General features: G+C 32.9%; 3 protein-coding genes across 7 annotated transcripts in view; 1 reads left to right on the plus strand and 2 right to left on the minus strand.

Annotated features, from left to right (window-relative positions):
* LOC100642644 overlaps positions 1-4,331 on the minus strand; it is a 116,511-nt gene extending 112,180 nt beyond the window's left edge. Inside the window, exon 1 of the mRNA XM_003397553.4 lies at positions 3,720-4,331. Within this exon, the coding sequence (XP_003397601.2) occupies positions 3,720-3,780 (61 nt within the window). The 5' untranslated portion in view covers positions 3,781-4,331. The remainder of the gene's footprint in view (positions 1-3,719) is intronic.
* The window catches only part of LOC100648099 (tudor domain-containing protein 1), a 318,253-nt gene extending 300,140 nt beyond the window's left edge, over positions 1-18,113 (plus strand). For all 4 annotated transcript variants that reach the window (XM_048408423.1, XM_012311769.3, XM_048408425.1 and 1 more), the window contains 22 exons: positions 6,142-6,366; positions 7,727-7,851; positions 9,656-9,804; positions 10,174-10,242; positions 10,647-10,799; positions 11,023-11,302; positions 11,475-11,631; positions 11,703-11,816; positions 12,066-12,171; positions 12,466-12,635; positions 12,711-12,946; positions 13,202-13,805; positions 14,081-14,229; positions 14,328-14,683; positions 14,797-14,972; positions 15,052-15,171; positions 15,250-15,360; positions 15,534-16,025; positions 16,113-16,206; positions 16,364-16,514; positions 16,596-16,755; positions 16,826-18,113. In XM_048408423.1, coding sequence (XP_048264380.1) covers positions 6,142-6,366; positions 7,727-7,851; positions 9,656-9,804; positions 10,174-10,242; positions 10,647-10,799; positions 11,023-11,302; positions 11,475-11,631; positions 11,703-11,816; positions 12,066-12,171; positions 12,466-12,635; positions 12,711-12,946; positions 13,202-13,805; positions 14,081-14,229; positions 14,328-14,683; positions 14,797-14,972; positions 15,052-15,171; positions 15,250-15,360; positions 15,534-16,025; positions 16,113-16,206; positions 16,364-16,514; positions 16,596-16,755; positions 16,826-16,960 — 4,332 coding nt within the window. In that variant the 3' untranslated portion in view covers positions 16,961-18,113. The remainder of the gene's footprint in view (positions 1-6,141; positions 6,367-7,726; positions 7,852-9,655; positions 9,805-10,173; positions 10,243-10,646; positions 10,800-11,022; positions 11,303-11,474; positions 11,632-11,702; positions 11,817-12,065; positions 12,172-12,465; positions 12,636-12,710; positions 12,947-13,201; positions 13,806-14,080; positions 14,230-14,327; positions 14,684-14,796; positions 14,973-15,051; positions 15,172-15,249; positions 15,361-15,533; positions 16,026-16,112; positions 16,207-16,363; positions 16,515-16,595; positions 16,756-16,825) is intronic.
* LOC105666049 (cleavage stimulation factor subunit 2) lies at positions 16,957-19,242 on the minus strand. 2 transcript variants are annotated; one of them, XM_012311771.3, is made up of 8 exons: positions 19,083-19,242; positions 18,922-19,000; positions 18,215-18,786; positions 17,964-18,135; positions 17,867-17,893; positions 17,697-17,794; positions 17,390-17,586; positions 16,957-17,267 (listed from the first exon to the last, which is right to left on the minus strand). In XM_012311771.3, exons 1-8 carry the CDS (start codon positions 19,141-19,143, stop codon positions 17,148-17,150), a joined length of 1,326 nt encoding a protein of 441 aa, XP_012167161.1. In that variant the 5' UTR covers positions 19,144-19,242; the 3' UTR covers positions 16,957-17,147. The 2 variants fall into 2 exon arrangements, with proteins under 2 accessions (XP_012167161.1, XP_012167162.1); XM_012311772.3 differs by lacking the exon at positions 17,867-17,893.
* Positions 19,243-19,312: the final 70 nt, after the last annotated feature.

Consider the following 19,312-nt stretch of genomic DNA (forward strand, 5'->3'; position numbering starts at 1 on the left):
TTTTCGATATCTATATAATCCTTTGGATGTCTCCATTTTTAATAAGAATTAAATGCAAATTTGAAACAAATTTGTCATCGATTTAATAGAATCTCAGCATTTCACAATTACCATCGGCTATTATTATAACCACAGTTGCAGCAATTTATTATTTACCACGGATTTCGTTATTTGTTTGTTATACTCAAAATGCGCTATTCGAAAGCTTTTACACCTACAGGCGTATAAATATCGTTTTAAATGAAACGAACGCATCCTCTAATCGCACACGTTTCATTTACATTGAAGCAGATAAAAAGGAACAGCATAAATACATTCTAATACTAATTATCCGATAATAATCAATAAATAATAAAAATACAACATATTACGACCGCAAATTTTAAGCAAAAGCTTCACGTCATAAAATTAGGCAGAGAATTATATAAACATGTGTGTTTAAGTATATAAATTATATAACGTGTTTCGATCAGAGGAACTCTGTGATAAATTTAGATTTGCAATCTCGTAACAAATTCATTGCTACACGAGTTACACGAGCATCTACATATTGAATAATGATCTGAGTTACCAAGAACAACTTACTATTTATACGTGACGTAGTATCACAATTTAAAAAGCAATATTTTTGTGACTCTAATTCAATGGCTGTATGGAACTCGTTATAATATTTAATGGCTGTAACAAATCTCTACTCGGATTACGTTTCTTTAGTTGTATCTATGGAAAAATAAATTTGCATAGGTATTCGCCTAATCATCGCGTAATTTACATTACAATGAAGAAGTTTGAAACGTCTGAAAGCAAAAAACTTGCAAACTTTCCATCTTCCATCCACTCGCGAATAATATTCCACGATACACGTGCGTAATCTCGATGTCACGTTTTTTCTTTCTTTCTTTTTTTTCTTCAATCACTTAATACGACTTACGACACGAGAAGAACGTTTAAAATAAGATCCTTTCCTTGGAACGTAACGATCCACGTAAATACGAACTCGTTTGAAGAACCATCGAGAAAGGTTGGGAAGATTGCATCAGCTCCAGCGATCCCAATGCTCCGTTGGTATTCGTGTCGTCGTCGGACAAACTGCTCGTCATTAATAATAGCTGTGGATACGTATACATTTGCACGATCAAGTGAGATCGCGTTTACATGAGCAAAGAAGGGCATGGGTGAATTAACGAGACTTCTGTCTTCGTTCGTTGGAACGCGTTCGCCCAGTTAAATCAACACGGATGGTTCAAACAGCCGATCTGTCGATCTCTCGATCGAGTATGCGCGATTAAGTATCGTGAAATAAATTCCGGACCTCCTGGTTAATCGTCTGCGTGTTTTATACGGATCTCGATCAATCTAACGCTAATTAAACGTCAACGACGAACCAACTGTTTGGTCTCCTCTCTCTCTCTCTCTTTCTCAAAAGAGATCGTTGTCTCTTTCCTCATAAGAGACTGTCTCTCTCTCTCTCTGTTTTTCTTCCTGCCTCTCTGTCTCTCTCCTTCTCTGTGAGAAGGTGATCCAGAGGAGGTGATCCAGGAGAAGATGGATATATCGACCACGAGTAAGAAGGCAAAGAGTGGCTGGAACGAAACTTGAATCGCGAGGCGAGGATGAACTTAATTTTCGTATCCGGCAAGATCTTGCCACGACCTCCTCCATCCGTTTCGCCTCCTTCGGGGACTCCCTTTGACTGTTTACGTAGTATAATTAACGCTGCGCACCGCGAACACGTTAAAGTGGATTCTCTGCGGCTGATTCAGCAGGGCAAACGAGATTGCAGCGGCCTCTTCTCTCTCTCTCACACACACACTCTTTCTCTCTTTCTCTCTCCTTGTCACATTTTCGTTGCTGGAAGACGAAACGAGGAAGATGGACGAAGACGAAAGCGATAATAATATAATAATGTACTTTGCACAATTCTTGTCCTAGTTTGTCATTTGATATATGATCGGGAGGATCGTAATTTTTGTGTTTAAGTTCGGAAGAAAGAAACAAATCTTTCGAGTTACTAAAGTCGTAGTTGTTCTTTTAGAGCTGTAGGGCTTGCGATCCCAACACCAAACTTCAAGCTACGAAATATTGCGCTTCAGAGTCGAACATCCAACATCCAGCATCGAGCTTCGAATTTTAAACTAGACATTCGAGACCATCGCGTCGATATAGAAGGAAAGTCACACATTTTTTCGCTATAAGAGAACATCGTACGAGGTGAACCAAATCGAAGATTTCCCCTGTTCCAATCGACGCGTTCACATCACTTTCCATCATCAACACCTAACTCCGCTCATTTACACGAGCACTCGAGTCACCTGCTTCGAGAACGATCCGCAGCTCTTCGTTAGAAGGGGAATGGTAATTGATTTTTCGCGGTTTACGTGTCGGAGGAACGATCGTAGCGTAGCGTAGTTGTGGGCGCGAAATTAATCGACGAGTTCGGCATTGGCAAGAGGCTAAAAGGAACGGAGAAAGCGTGGCATTAGTTGTCCATATTAGAACTCGGCCATCGACTGTTTAACGCTCGTGAGAATTTGTTACATATCAGGCTTAGAAATAGGTCTATGCGGCCGTTTACTGTGCGGCGAGGGAGAAGGCAATCAGAATGCCGAGCTCCGGAGACAATGGACTTGCATCACTAATATTTCGCGGTACTTTCCTTTCTCGAAGCGCAACTCCGCCACGCGTAATTTCTACCTCGAGACGCTTGAATTTACGCGAGAAATTTCTTCTTTGAATTTTCCTCTGTTCGTTCAGTGTCTGTAATGTTTTAATCACTTCGATTACTTCACGTTATATGACATTATGTTTTAATATCCAGGGGAATTTTATAGATGAAATAAATACGGTAGAATCTTGATTATTTGAACTTAATATCATGGATTTCATAAATGTTTCCGACTACATTTGTTTTACTTTCCTATTTCAATTTCCATGGCATACAGTGTTGTAACTCTGCTTCGCTTATTCTCGTTTTCTAATCCTTCTGTTTAAACAGAGAATATTACGCCAGGTATATCAGATGTTGTATTTAGTCGAAACAAGAAACATTATTTGAAATGTATGCTGCAGAAATTGTTCGTGCAATATCTGATAAGCTAGACAATATAATAATATTTATACAATACAGAGAAGAACATTTATTAGTATTATTAAATAAAATTATGTATTAATTATGACACAATAAGGAGGTTGCCTGTGGTTATTACTTACAACATCGTTCTAAACATCAGATATAACAGCTCACATTTATATAAATTTAATTTAATAAGTTCACATAAATTTAATAGAGAGCAGTAATCATCCACGATAGGAACCAGAGATAACATTAGCCAAAAAAGAAAGATAGGTATCTTTCACATTCGCACATTTTCAACAAAATAAATAAAATATGAATCGATTATCCTCCTAATTATCGAATTCAACGTTTTCTTAAAAATTCTCATTTACATTATGACGAATTGCTATTTGCCAATAAACGAATTTAAAGCTAAATTATAGCAGACTTTATATCGTAAGAAATATGTGGCTTCGATAATTGCAAGGGTAATACTTTCGTAACTCGTTGCATATCGTCAGTGGCATCTAACTCTAGAACACGAAACGACGTAAAGTCGTTGACATTCACACCGCTATTAGATAACAGTCATTACTCATGAAACTGTCCAACACATAAACCACCAAGAAACATCGAGAATCATCATCATGAAAAAGAGACTCACCGATAAGCAACAAAAGGAACGCGATGTATCCCAGCGCGCAGAGGTTGTCGAACACCCGCATGGTACTTCCGGTTTGTTCTTGGTCCCCAAAACCCTCCAACAGGCTCTAGAAACTAAGACCCAACGGTTCGACGAGGAACCAACCTCATCCTCAACACCGTCAACAAGAGTCACAGGAAACAACCGATCACGAATAATGAAACACGAAACACGAGGCCGACAGCGGAGTCAACGATGGTAACCGGTCCTCGAGACATGAAAGACTGGGGAAAGGCGCGTTTGTTCGGTCGTTGGTTCGACGTTAAGCACCGACACACTGTGACCACCTCTTCTGTTCCTTTACTCCCTGCCATTCCGATCTGTGCCGCTCTCCCTTCACGACAGATAAGTCTTCTCCCTTCACGGATCATCCTCTAGAAAGTCGCTCGAACGACCTTCTAGTTCACGGCGAAACGACCGCACAACGCCGATGTCATCGTAGTGTGTTGTTGATATTCTGGTCCCATCCGGAGGCGAACCAGAGCTTGTCGTTAACGAAGGTTAACAGTTATGGATCCTTCGATCTTTACAGCTACGATTAATCTTTTAAGACGTCTCTTGGTTTCATGCAGAAACTCGAACGATTGTAGTAGAATACCATTTATCTGAATTAGTCAGCAGACTGACAGTACTGACTTATGTAATTGCAGTTCATATATAATCGGAGCTCACCAATTATTCTGACTGCCCGTTACTTTTCATTCGCATAATAGGAGCTCACGTGTCAGCACAAGCGAATTCAAGCAGCAGAAGTTAATTGACCATTATCTTAAATTTCGTACAGATAAATGAAGTTCTACTGTGCCGAGGAAATTAATGGACGTTACTTCTACTGCGATCTTCGAAGCATATTTCCACTCTTGCACTCTCATTTTAGCAAACAATACAGATTTCTCGTAATACCTTAAGGATATGTAACGTAAAATTGTATGGAGAAATCATGCATACCAATAATGAATTTTCCGTATTTTTAATGAACTTGAGATATCTTTCACTTCTAGAAAAACACAAATTTGCCGAAACCGATGAAAGAACAAGAAAGACAAGAATTTAAATCGCCTATTTTTATTTTTATAAACGTTTGGTGGTTTTACAAGTTTCGTCGGATTTATATAAAAAATTACATGAAATTACAAACGAGTACAATGTTAGATACATTCAGGCTTTCAGAAACTGAAAGTCGAATTTATCGATATTAATAGTCCTGTTACATGTAATACTTAAAATGCAAAATTTATATTTGAATGTGAATCGGCTGGAAATTCTACTCTTCAATAGAAGAAGCTAAAACTATATATCTTTAAGAGTGTCGTTCTTATACATACTCCAGACGTCTAAAATTAAAAAATTCTCAGCATCAGCGTACCCGAGCACCGTTTCACTCGGTAGTCATTGCTAAAGACGCCTCGATTTCTTAAGATGCGACCCGAACGACCGGTCGAATATCAATCAGCGTATTGCATCAGCTTCCTCTGGTTACGTGTAATTTCACGTGAACGTCTTATGAAGCGATTTCTCTATTTTTATTTTGGCTATCATCGAACGTTCACCGGGACATGACGTTTTATTGAATTCCTCGCTATGATCCGGCGACAGTAGTCCATTTAAATCGTAGAGTTTTCTGTATTGGCGTATCTTCAGCCTTTGTCGACATGCCAGATGCTGGCATACTCGAAACCCTTAATACCGTCGAATTTAATGGCAAGGTGTTGGACATTTTTACGGCAGTCGGTTTATCGAGGATCTTCATGATAGTGGTTCAGTGAGAAAAATTCTTAAGGAAAACTTTTTCAAGCTGGAACTTGGTCTCGATGTTGGCACTTGGCCTGGATGTTGAAACTTGGTCTCGATGTTTTGGAACTTTGATGTCCGATTCGTACGATTTCTTCTTTGCAAGAGTTTGACGATTCACGGTGATGTTTTTCAGCAATGAAGAAGGTCTTTCGCTTTCGATTCGCGGACTTTAAATCTAGTCTTTGCTCGAACCTTAATATCGAAGGACGTGTACGTAGAGAATTATCCATTGTTCGCTTATCACCGAAAGCATATCAGAACAGTCAGTGTGATAAGGCCAGGAAGAAACGTATCGAAAGAATGAAAAAAACCTGTACTTAGTATCTGATTAAATTAAGACACTGATTTTTAACGTTTGATGTTTGACGAATGCAAATTCTTGAAATTTCCTTCCACGATCGCAATGTTGGATATGCATAACATAGATTGATTAAAAGAAAATTTGTGAGTGGATTAATACAAGTCATTAGGTTCTTTCTTCTATTCATCTATTCATTCTTGGTGGAATAATTTTTATTCCGTACATGTATTTCCTTTTCCAACATAACGTTAACATTGATTTTTACGTATTTTTGCGTTTGCATTTCAGAAACTGATGTCTGTATCCTCTACCTCGATAGAAGAAATACAGAACATCACCAGTATAGAGGCGACCGTGACACAGCATTTCGCCTATTTGCATGGTGTTCTTCAAAATACAGAGCAACAGATCATTGATACGTTACAGGAGTATACAAATTTGCAGAACAAGAATATCAACGAGATTTTCACACAGCTGAAGGAGTATGAAGAACGACTTCAATCTGCCATTCTGGTAACTACCCGATTTGAAACTTTTACGTGCACTACTTAATCCTTTCGTAGTGTTTATAATTTATTCATTAACTAAACAATACTTGTTTTCGGTGAAACTGGTCTCAAAATTTAATACAGTCGATCTTCTTTACTAAAGCATCCGAAGAAATGTGTTTCTGTTATTAATTATTAATAAAAAGATAATTTCTCTTACAGGCTAAAAAAAGTTTGGTCCTGAATGAATTGAGGAAAATGTTTTAGAATTATCACAAATTTCGAATTTTCTTTTTTTCTTTTGCAATTTAAGGATTTGTAAAGTTACCTATTTTAATGCAAAAATATTATTTTTTTTTTTAGTGTCTCAATATTAGTATAGTAGTGACAAATGTCTGGCTAAACGTTTACCTTGCTTGTCTTTTTCTTTTTTTTTTTTTTTTTTTTTTTTTAAGAAGCAGAACAAATTTTAATTGATTTATGGTAAAACTAAACTAAAATTGATCTATATACATTTATTACAAGTAATAACGAATGAAATATAAAGTATTCCTCCGTTTTCTCATTTTCAACATCAAAATTATTTCGTTACTACGATAATCTTGTATTTGTTTGTATGTCCATGTGTTGTTCAATAAATCAGTAACGAGCCTTTTTATCACAAATATTCAAATTTGTCGTGTAATTTATAATATATGTATTATAAATCATGTTATATATAAATCATGTATTTATACGATACGTTAAACGATTTATCAAATATTCAAATTTCAATTTGCTAGGAGTAGCTTCTATTTTTCAGTTTAGAATCGACATCACGTTTCACGCGCTCTATTTCGTTGGCTAAATTATATCTACATGTGTTTTTAAACAAAGCATTATTGCATCCACAATTTCAACTTGACTGCTATAATTATTAGGTCCGCGGGGAAGTTTTATCGCTTTTATCCACCCAATGTTTGACCTGTACTCAACAGACGAGAATACCTGCACTCGTAACGAGATTTTCCTCGATTAGTCTGTAGAGTTTCGGCTATGAAATTTTCGTAATATAAGCGAAAATCGTAAAAAATCTTCCTCGCGACGTCTTTCGAGAATTTTCTAGGACGAAAATATGATATCTATAATAATAAAATTGTAGGCACAAAGTTCTTTTTTATGTTTGCTAAATGTTTATATCCAGCGATTTAAATACACGATTTGCAAACATTATCGAATATTAATGAAGATTTGTTATTTGTTATTATCAAGGGAAATAACACGCCCAATTATCTTGTTCCACAAAGTCCATAAAAATCAGGATGATATTAAATATGTGGATAAATGTTAAAAGGCTACTGTAAAAGGTCAGACGATCGATTGGCGCACTAAAAAATCTGTTTCAGGTATCGACATCGATCCAAAACAACCTCGACCAGGTAGACATTCAGCAAGTGATAAAAAAATTGGAACCGATGACCAACATTCCATGCTATCTGGTTCAAAACACTGATAAAGACAATAAAATCGAGTAAGTGATATTTCATTTTCGTGCAATATTTTTCTCTTCTTTAACTTTCGCTTCTTTAACTTACTCCTCGTTTCTTTTCTCCGAACTTTTTTTTACTTCCGACTGCGAGAAACAAGAAAATAATTTTTACCTTCAACTTCGATAACAGCTAAAGGTTACAAACAAACGTACGATTTAAAGAAACTAGAAAATATAGCATTCCTAATCTTTTCGTTCTATCCTTTGATGGAATGACGAAGGAATACTTTTAAAAATAAAGTAATATAATAACATTTTTGAAAGTAAAGTAAAACAATGAAATAAAATTTTAATAAAATGATAGAATTTTATCGAGGATATATCTGTCGCATAATTATCATCAGTTGCCTGAAATATCTGCTTCCATTCGTCTCGGTTACCATTGCCTCAATAGCAATCGATAAAGAGAAATAAGAAAACAACGAACGAGGAATAAAATTTATTAACACGTTTTAATATTATTTGAATAGGTGATCGATGTCGATCCAGCACGATATTTATCTCGATTCCAACATTAAAACGGTCGAACAACAAAATCATATTCCTTAACGTTCTTGCAGCTCTCGTACGGTACACAGAGATTTTCCAACACAGTGAAAAATCTAGAGCTTTTGATAAATCAAAATCTCCGGTGCATATTGAACGATTTATTTTCCTCGACACCGACGATGGTGCAGAGTCAGACAAATCCTCTGTCGTTTATATTCGTAAGCAGCTTATAGATGTCCGAACGAAAAGAGAATGAAAGACAGAAAAAGAAACTGGTGGGAATGGAGAGAGCACTCGAGGTGTAAGAGTAATTAATTAAAGCGTAATGTATCTACGGTTGCGTTTTAAAGCGGCTTCGGTATATTTCTCCTATTTTTTTTTTTCTTTTTTTTTACCAGCAGAACGAACGTCACTGTTTATTTTCTCCTCGAGATTTCGACTAATTAAAACAAATCTGCTTTTTTTTCTTTTCGACGCTTGTATGCGATAATTCGAATACAATCGAGACTTTAATATTCTATTGGTTCGATAGGAGATTTTTTATGAAATTTTCATATCTGAAAATAACACCAATACGGATACATAGAGTAATTAAAAAATGAAAAAACCCTATAGATTTGTAATAAAATTATTTATAGATGCCGAGTGTATTGAAAAATACATTAGACAAATAGATGAACTATTACGATTTGTTTAATTTATTTTACAAAAATAAAAAGCAAGTTTAGGGTCACTATGGTTCTCAATGCGAATGTAACTGATATTAAAAAACTAAAGCTTCTCACGCAATTTGCTTAATTCGTCATTCTGTCTGGCGAGTCTGTTTTCCAGAAAGCTCCTCGATTTAGATAATTTTGAGTGTCTTCGATCACAGTTCCATCTTTCAATTTCTATTTTTTCTTACACTTTCCAATTTTATTCAACATGCGATCATTGTTTTAGGTTGATATTTCTTGATTCAAAAATAGTCATAAAATTTCATAAAAATAGTCATGAAATAGTCATTCGTTCTTTGACACAAGAAACGAACGAAGATAAGAAAGCAATAAACATATAATCACGATAGTCGTGTCTCATTACAATACTTAGGAGATTTCAAAATATTTTCTATAAAAAATCATAAAATTTTTCTAGAAATGTTCAGATATTTTCACGAGCCACTGTAATATCACTTGAATTTTAAATCATTATATTGCAATTAAGTATAATTTGATCATCGAAGCAGCTGTTATTTCTTAATTAAACGACACATTCTCTAACATATTTTCTCAAGAAGAATGAACACTTCTTTTCGCAGATTTGACATCAACAATAACATCACTAAAACCATAGAACAACACTGCTACGTGTACATACCGAAAACACCAATTTACAGTCTGCAACAAAAGGATTTGCTACCAAAGGATTACGAGATAGAACCATTGGTCGAAGAGATTGTTACTTCACGTAATATTAATTTTCTTCATTATCAATTTTCAAAATAGAAAGAATTAAATGGTGAGGCATCTCCACTTTCCAATAATTTGAATAAACCGACAACGACCAACTCAAAATCAGAATACTTTATCAAGCATGCTATAAATTCATTATCAGCTAACACTTGGAGCAATAAACTTTCACACTTTTAAATATGAAACCTAAATCTTTCTTTCCCTTCGAATAAATACAATTTAAATATTGGAGCTGCCCTCCTTATTGTTGCAAACTTGTTGATTTTAAGAGTACACTATATTATTATGAAACGAATAATTGATAATTTTATTAATTTAATTTTATTAGTTGAAAATTTTGTCATAATGAAAATCTTTATTTTAGTAGAAAATAAGGAAACATCCCCGAAGACTAAACCTAACGTCATAGAGAACGATAATCTTGCTAGTATTGGTACGTAGCTACAACTTTTTCTTAATAACGAGTATCGCTTAGGACGTTCTTTGCAAGTTTATGCAAAGATCGCAATTTACGTAATATTTTCGTTAGAAATAATTTGTCGAAAATTATCCAAATAATTGTAATCGTTAAAATACGCCGTTGTTCTATAACTCTTGTAGATAGTTTTTTTAAGTTTCTACCAACTTTCATTATACGATCCGGATCGTTATTTTGCGAGGATACAAAATTCTAATCGATCAATTGTTTTCTTGATTGATCGACGTCGAATATTATATTTTTGACAATACTAGTGGATGTTCTGATACTTATAAATGATATGTGGATACATGGGCATATAACTTCTAAGTTATATAATATTATATATGGAAGATTAATTTATTCTCTTTTGTTTCAAGGATCCTCGGAGATGGTCAACGTCACCCACATCGTGGACCCTTCTTGCTTTTACGTTCAGATAGTACAAAATCAACAGAAAATATCGGATCTTAGCAAAGGACTGGCTACACTGGCAACTACTACAGGAATAATACCAACGGAAGTAACTTTAAGTACGATAACTCCACTTGCTTCAAGTTTGAACTTTCCCATTTCTTTGGTCGTATTTTTCTTAAAATTTTTATTAAACACGATACCCTTTCCGTAACTTTTGTATAATGAAATGACCGCTATAGTAGGATTCTATTTATCTGAACTACTAAATGCAACATTATGATCGCTTTTTACAATTTTTTAAGCTTCCTGCATTTGAAAAGGATATATCTCTGTTTCTAGATGCGCTGTACATCGCGCAGTGCTCGAAACACAATGTTTGGTACCGTGCACGTGTCATAGAGAAGAAACCGAATATGAACGATGACGAAAGATATAGCCTGTTCTTTATTGATTATGGCATGAAAGAGGAAAATGTACCTTTGAGTAGAATAAGAAATATCATACCACAATATGCGATGTTACCGGTGATGGCCCTTAGGTGCACTTTGTTCGATATTGTTCCTAATAATGGTAAATGGCATCCCGATGCCACTCGAGTTTTTAAGAAACTAGTTTGCACGTAAGTATAATCAAACTAGCAAAGCAATTGGAAATGTAATTAAAAGCCTAAACTCTATATTTGTTATTGTTATTATTTATTATATTATTTAGGATTTTTATTAATAATCATATTTACTTTTAATTATTGTATCAATAATATTTTACATTATTATTATATTATATGTTTTTAGAAATTCTGTAGTATCGATGTGCATCAAGATGATAACCGGTGATACTTATTACGTCGATCTGTGCGTGATATCATCAAAAGACTCGGGTTTAATATCCGTGAAAGACTCCTTAACGTATATGAAATACGGCACTTGCATTTCACCAAACACATTAATGGTAATTGCGAATCGTCCATAAACGTTTCAATTTTACTCCGCATGGTTTGATCATCGATCTCTTGTTTACAGAGAATGAATCCTGACTCAACAAGGAAGTATTTTAAGGAAGTGTTAGACCTAGAAATTTACTCGGATGTTCAAATCCTATTTGTCGAATCTCCTAGTTGTATATATGTTCAAAGGGTACGCAATTTGTTAATATCTACTTTCTTCAGTTATCAGTAAATTATTAAATAGTTGATAGTAGATTAATATTTAATTTACTATTACTATTACTATTACTAATATAAATTAATACATAGTAAATGAATAGCTTTAATAGATGGTGAACTAATAGTTATTATTTACGGTCAGTTATTAATAATCAGTTTTCCGTTTAATAAATAAACGAATAAAAACGTAGGAATTAATAAATTAATATTTATGTTACAGACACACACAAATAGATATACCTTTCACAAAATGCAACAAGAAATGATGAATGATTACGAAAAAAATATATCTACCACTGATTATATTATCTTTGCACCTTGTAAAGGTAGATTTCCTAAAGTACTCTTATTAAATATTTAACGATAATAGTAAATATTATAATATAAAATACCAGAGTGTTCTACCACCGCTATTAAGTATTATACAGTAAAGTATACAACTATATATTTTAGAATTGAGATCTTACAAAAGTTCTTTTTACAATTCACAAAATATGTAGCCTAATAGATTCTTAACATAGAAGCTACCTAGAAATTACCTTCTAAAATGTCCAATCGTATTGCGCGGTGAAATATTCCTTTGATTGAACAATTAATTACGCGTGTCCTTCTTTACACAGATTTACCGTGTGCTGCACGAGGAGTCGATGGATATTGGCACAGAGGACTCATACGCGAAGTTACCGAGAACACTATAAAAGTTTTCTACGTGGACTTAGGATATACATTGGTATTAAGTTATGATGCTATCAGAGCTCTTCCAAGAAAATACATGTCCTGCAGAACACAAGTAATTTATTTATATGTATCTTTAGTTCTAATTATAATTCTCTTCTGAAACAAAATATCATTTGTTCACCGTCAGGCTGTAAGAGTTTCATTAAGAAACATAAAGCCACGATTTAACAATAAAAACCAATGGGAGCCGGCAACTAAGGAATTCATAAAGAAATTTCTAATGGATATGAAGTCAAATTTCAAAGTTATCCCTTATAATCAATTTGGAGATACATACAACGTTGCTATGTTTACACATGATAACAGTATTAATGTCGCTGATTTACTAGTACAAAAGTGCCTAGCAACGTACATTATTTCTAGGTAAATAATTGAAATGTTTTCTAACAACGCTTTTAAAACATTAATTATCATCCCTTCTCTCACTCTCTCTCTCTCTTTTATTTTTCATTTTTATATTATCGATATTGTTTTTGAAATCTGAAATCTTAAATCTAAAATCAATTTATTAAAAATAATCAGAAAAATATTAAATATATAATTATTATATTATACAAACGTATATACAAACGTTATGGTAATAAAAATGTTTTTTTTTTTTTTTGTTTTATGACATAGTCCGCACAATACAACAATGGCTACATTCGATTTAAAAACGAAAAAAAAGAAGAATATTAGTTGTTTAGAATTATCTGATCAATATTACAATAATCCAATAAACGAAAACATGAAGAAAGTCATAGAAGAAAATGAAGATCCTTTCAAAATAAAAGTACAAATACACCAAGTGCAATCACCAGACAACATTTACGTTTCTGACGCCACGTGTGATCAGAGCGATGTAGAACTAATGATAAAACAGATGCAAGAATTTTATAGCAAGTATCGTCCCGCAAAACGAGATATTTGGACCAAGGGTGCTACTTGTGCAGTTTATTTTGCAAGATGTGACATGTATTATCGTGGCCGAATCGTTGATATTAAATCAAACGATACAGTAGTCGCATTTTTATACGACATAGGAGTCGAAGAAACTGTATCGACAAATGACATACAACCGTTGTATCCCCTGTTCTCTAAGATATCAACGTACGTTTTTAAGATAAAGCTAACGGGTATATTGCCCTGCGGAGGATCCACCACGTGGCCATCGTTGTCTTGTGAAAAATTGCGCGAAATCATAGATAAAAATCAGACTTCCAAATTCTACATATCTAAATTGGTAAACATTAATCACAAATAAGTGAAAAAAATATATTAGTTAAGAAAAACACTGAATTTTTTTATATCTATCTTATTTAAATAGTATCACATATAATATTTTTTATCTTGTTCGTAAAACAAAAGTTTTACTTCTACTGACCATCATAATGCATGATACAAACAGATTAAATACTGTTATATAGATTGTACATTATAAATTTGTTTGTTATTTATTTTACATCTTCGTAATGTGATTATCTTTTAATGTCATGTATTTCCTCCACCATTTTATAGGAAGACGAAGATATGGAAGATTCTGCAATACCGGTTGAATTATGGATTAAAGAAGTGAAAATGGACGGGCCATTGGCACCAACAAGATATGAAATTAATTCTATCAATAGAATGTTGGTTGAAAAAGGAGTAGCATTACCCGTGAAGGAGTACGTCATCGTTTCAAATATTCTCTAAAATAATAGTATTCTCCTATCCAATTTTTTCCTCTTAAAAAGTTGATTTACACACGCTTAAAAATGTCCAGGTATGCGAAAAAAAGAGATAAAATTTTAGCAATTGAATTGAAACGACAATTAATGAAGAAATTTGAAAGATTAACGAATTATGAATCAAACGTGAAGTTGCTTGAAATTAATGATTGCTCCATTGAGCCCATGGAGATAACTACTACTACAGCGATATCGAAGCCAATATTATATCATTTAAATTCTGATTCTAATAATCAAATTTATGAGAACATGGAAGAAATATTTGATAACGTTCCGAAACTTTTATCGTCAGCTTGGTTGCCAGTAGAACCAATAAATGAAGATACATTTATTGCTATACCGACATACTTAGATAATAGCGGCTTTCTTTATCTTCATTCCAAAACGGGTAGTATGTATATACTTTTTAAATTAACTCTATTAAAAGATACAACGTAATAAATTTAATAGTAAACATATAATATACTTCATTCTTATATCCTTATTATGTTTCTCTTTTTTTAGGTAGTAAAATATTAGAATATATAGAAATGAAATTAGAAAAAATATACAGCAATCGTTCAATTGAACTTTGTGATACTGAATGGGCTGTAGGAGATCCATGTATTGCACAGTATCATGTAAATAAAAAATGGTACCGAGGAAAAATAGTGGAGATTCAAGGAAACGACATAATTAATGTAAAAGTTTATTCCCATCATCTGTTCAATTACAAAGTACATATGTGTTGTAATACTTTACGAAATATATTTATTACAGGTAGAATTTGTAGACTATGGAAACATAGAGCAATGTACAACTGAAGATTTAAAGAAAAAAGTTATCTTAGAAGATATTCCAATTCAATGCACAAAATGTTTGATCGAAGGTTTAAATCCGGTAAATAGTTTAAATTATTCCATATATTATCTATTAATCAATATGTTTTAAAATTATTGATTAAATTTACTTTAATAGGGGACTGAGAGTGGAATGTGGGCAACAGAAGATTTAGATAGAATACATAAGCTTCTCATTGAACAGGAATGCGAAGTCACAATCATTTATAGAAGTGAAAAATACCTCAATGTGAGTAATGTTAGCAAAACAAACTTCATTCAACAATAAAATTAATATAATTTGACAATGCTTATAAAATAGGAAAAACGTTTACAATGTTTAAAACTTGATAAAATAATTAAGTTTCATTTTTATTTATTTATTCATATCTCTTTTAATTTAATACGCCTGCAATGTTTCAGATTTCTTTAAAGATCTTGCCAAACAAATACTGCAAAAAGAAAACTGATTTAATCACATTTCTTATCAATGAATTGGAAATGAACATTAAACCTAATATTGAGGCCATTACATTCCAAAATAGAGTAACTACAAATGTTACTACAGATGTTACTTCAGATGCAGTTATAGAAAACCCGAGATCATTTTCTTTAGGCGATGACGTGATAAGTGATCCAATTATTACTGGAAATTCTGTGTTGCTTCCAGACAATGATACAGATACTGTACATAATATTGACAATGATACTGTAACTGATGTTGAAAATGTATCATGGTTTAAATTAGAGACAACAATTACTTCAACTCCTAATATTGCTTCACAAGAAGATCTTTCAATGCATTATAAACTTATAAATATACCAAACGACATAGACTATATTGAGATAGAAATGTGTTGCTGTATTACTCCTACTATCTTCTATGCTCAATTAAAAGAAAATATTCATTGTACGGTATGTTATGAAACTATCATCTCATGCCTCGTTTTCTCATCTTATTTTAAATATTTACAACGTAAGTAAATATTTCATCCATTTTAGATTTTAAATGCGTATTATACACAGTATGAACTTTTAATGAATGACTTGCAAGAAAATGCGGACAAACAACCATTGATTACGAAGTTTACTGTTAGTAAGTATTACTCAACTAAAAGTAATAATTATTTATAAGAAAGGACTTGCTATGAATTTTAATGAAAGTGATTATGAAAATATTAAATATAACAAATAATTCTATATACCTTCACCTTTATGTATCTTATGAACTGGAATGAATTTATTATTTGTAGATACTCCATGCTGCGCGAAATTCAATGATAATCTTTGGTATCGATGTCTAATAACGGAATCTGAACCTATTATAAATTCAGATAATATTGAAATTAAACTGCTTTATGTAGATTACGGTAATGACGAATATAGAAAAGTAAATTCACAACAGTAAGTCACATTTATCTGGTTTATAATATTAATATATTATTCTAACTTAATATAAAAACCATTCTTTTATTTACATAAAAGATGTGAATTGTACACTTTAAAGAAAGAATGGATAGAGATACCTACTATTGCAATGAAGTGTAAATTGTGGAATGTAGAAGTTGTTTCTATATTCGATCATGATAAGCTAGTCTCTCAATTAGAAAAAATGTACAATAAACGTATTATAGCTAAAATTAAAGTAAGTAATTATGTACTGATTAATCATACATTTAATAATAGATGATAAACAATGAAATTAATTGTTTTAGGAAACTGATGAAGAGTTTATGAGCGTTGAACTGTATGAAGACGAAAAATGTGGGAAAGTTATGTACAATACCTTAATTGAAGAAGGTTTATTCGAGGTTAGATCAAAAAAAATTGACGATCTACATTATCCTTAAATAGTAACATATATTTATTTCTATCATTTACAATGATAAGCTAGTATAAAATTATTAAATTCCAAAATGAGATTTTATGTTAAAAACTTATTAATCATACGAACTAAGCTTATATGTTGAAGTATTACAGTTTTTAGGCAAATTTAAATGTTTATTGTTATAAAAGGAAAAAATTACTAGAAATATATTAACGTTGAGCACTTTTAGCAATCTGTTCTTTAAGCAATAAAATACTTTGCCTTTGTTCAGGTGGTAACATAGCGATTTGTTCATCAGATAATTGTAGTACTTGCATTATTAAAGCCGCCTACAATGAAATTAGTAATTATTTTTACATTTTGTCATCTACTATATAACTGAATAATGTAAGATTTTATATATTTTTATATAAAAATAAATGACATTTATATGTAATTTGTTTTTAAATACCTTCTCTTGATCAGACGCTCCGCTCGGTATATTTCCCGCTGGAGACATGCCTGCCATAAGCCTCGACGTTGCAGATGTCGTTGACGTGGTCAATGCAGTAACTGGAGTTACTACACTAGCTGTAGCAACATTCGAAGACTGACCAGTAGGTGCTGCAACAGGTCTTGGTACCACTGGTAGTGCAACTGGCACTGGTGCTAAAGGATAAAATTAGCAAAAAATAGATACAATTATAAAGAAGTAATTAAATTTCTTATTTTGAATTTCTCATTATTATAGAAAATAAGAAATATTTTGAAAAACTTACGATTAGCTTTTGTAATTCTTGGATCAATAGGCATTCTTGGATCTCTAGGATCCCTTGGATCTCTACCAAATCTGTCTGTTCTTGGATCACGACAGAAACTGAAAAAAATCATATGCTTTTAGAATGTTTTAAATACTTTGATTTTAAATTATCTATGATAATTGTAGAACCTCTCAACTCCTTCAACAGGAAGTGTGCTGTAAAAAAGAACACATTCTTAAAATATATTAATTTAAGAGATTTGTTTAACATGAAAGAAATACTAACTTGTCCGAAATATTGAATGTACTAAGTGCTCTAGGATCTGTATTGGCAGGTACAGCTGGAGATACACTGACAGGTGTTGGTTGTACTTGTTGTGGTCCTCTTAAATCTTGATCCATTCTAGCTAGACGTGGATCCATTTGTCTGTCCAATGTACGTAAATCAACATCTTGACCTGTCATAAAATTTTATTATTTAAACATTAAATGATATCTAAATTTAGACAAATAAAATTAAAATTTCACTGTTCTCACCAGCAAAAATTGGTGCTGGAGGATTAGTAACTGCTGCTGGACGCGTAGGAGCCCATGGTTCTTCTATTCGGGGTACAACTGGATGTACAGCTGGCTTATCAGAAGGTGTTAATACACCTGGGATTGGATTTGCTTTATGTAACATATTAACTGCTGTATGAGGGTCCACTATTCTCATTACTACCTGAGCTTGTAGCAAGGCATATGCCAACTGAGGATTTTGAAGCAACATTTGACGTGCCTCATTTGGATTGTTTTGTACGCAAAGTTTCATTTGTTTCATAAGTTCAAACATTTGTTCAGGTGGTAAGGATGCAACAGCTTTACTTATAGCTTCTGGAGCTTTATCCGATTGCACTGCTTCTCCATATGGATTCTCAGTATTCTGCCCTTGTAAAAGACTTTGCATTTCCATTCGACTCTTCTCTGTACATGCATTATCAACCCGCAATGTTCTTCCACCAATTTCATAACCATTCAAGTTCCTCATAGCACTAAGAGCTGTCTCTTGATCTTTGTACTCACAAAAGCCATATCCCTTTGGTTTGCCTGTCTCCCGGTCAAACACTAATCTAATCAAATTACAAATTTTTGTAAGTATTATAAAGATCTACAATAACATTGTCATTTACGAAATTATTATTTACAAGTAAAATAAAAATTATTTTATTATTAACTAATAATATTTAAATTCAAAATGAACTTACTTAAATGAAAGCACTGGTCCAACTTCGCTAAAAATATCCTTTAAATTCTCCTCTGTGGCTTCGTACGGGATATTCCCGACTATTCAAAAAGATCATACATATTTAAAGGTTATGCGGTATCATTAATAAAAAATAATCTAATATCAAACAATGTTTCTTACCGAAAACACTCCGCATAGACTTGTCCATGAGCGATTGATCAGAAATAGTTGAATTACTCATTTTTGCAATTTATTCGCTTTTGTTTATTATTCGAAGTTTGAACACAGCACTAGTTCGCTGCTACTAGAAAAACACAAACGAAAACCAATTCACATTGATACATGGCTAACCAATAATATCACATTATTTTATGTATTTTCATTTTTTTATTACACCATTTATATTGTTC

The sequence above is a fragment of the Bombus terrestris genome, chromosome 9 (genome assembly GCF_910591885.1).
Source record: "Bombus terrestris chromosome 9, iyBomTerr1.2, whole genome shotgun sequence".
Classification (NCBI taxonomy): domain Eukaryota; kingdom Metazoa; phylum Arthropoda; class Insecta; order Hymenoptera; family Apidae; genus Bombus; species Bombus terrestris.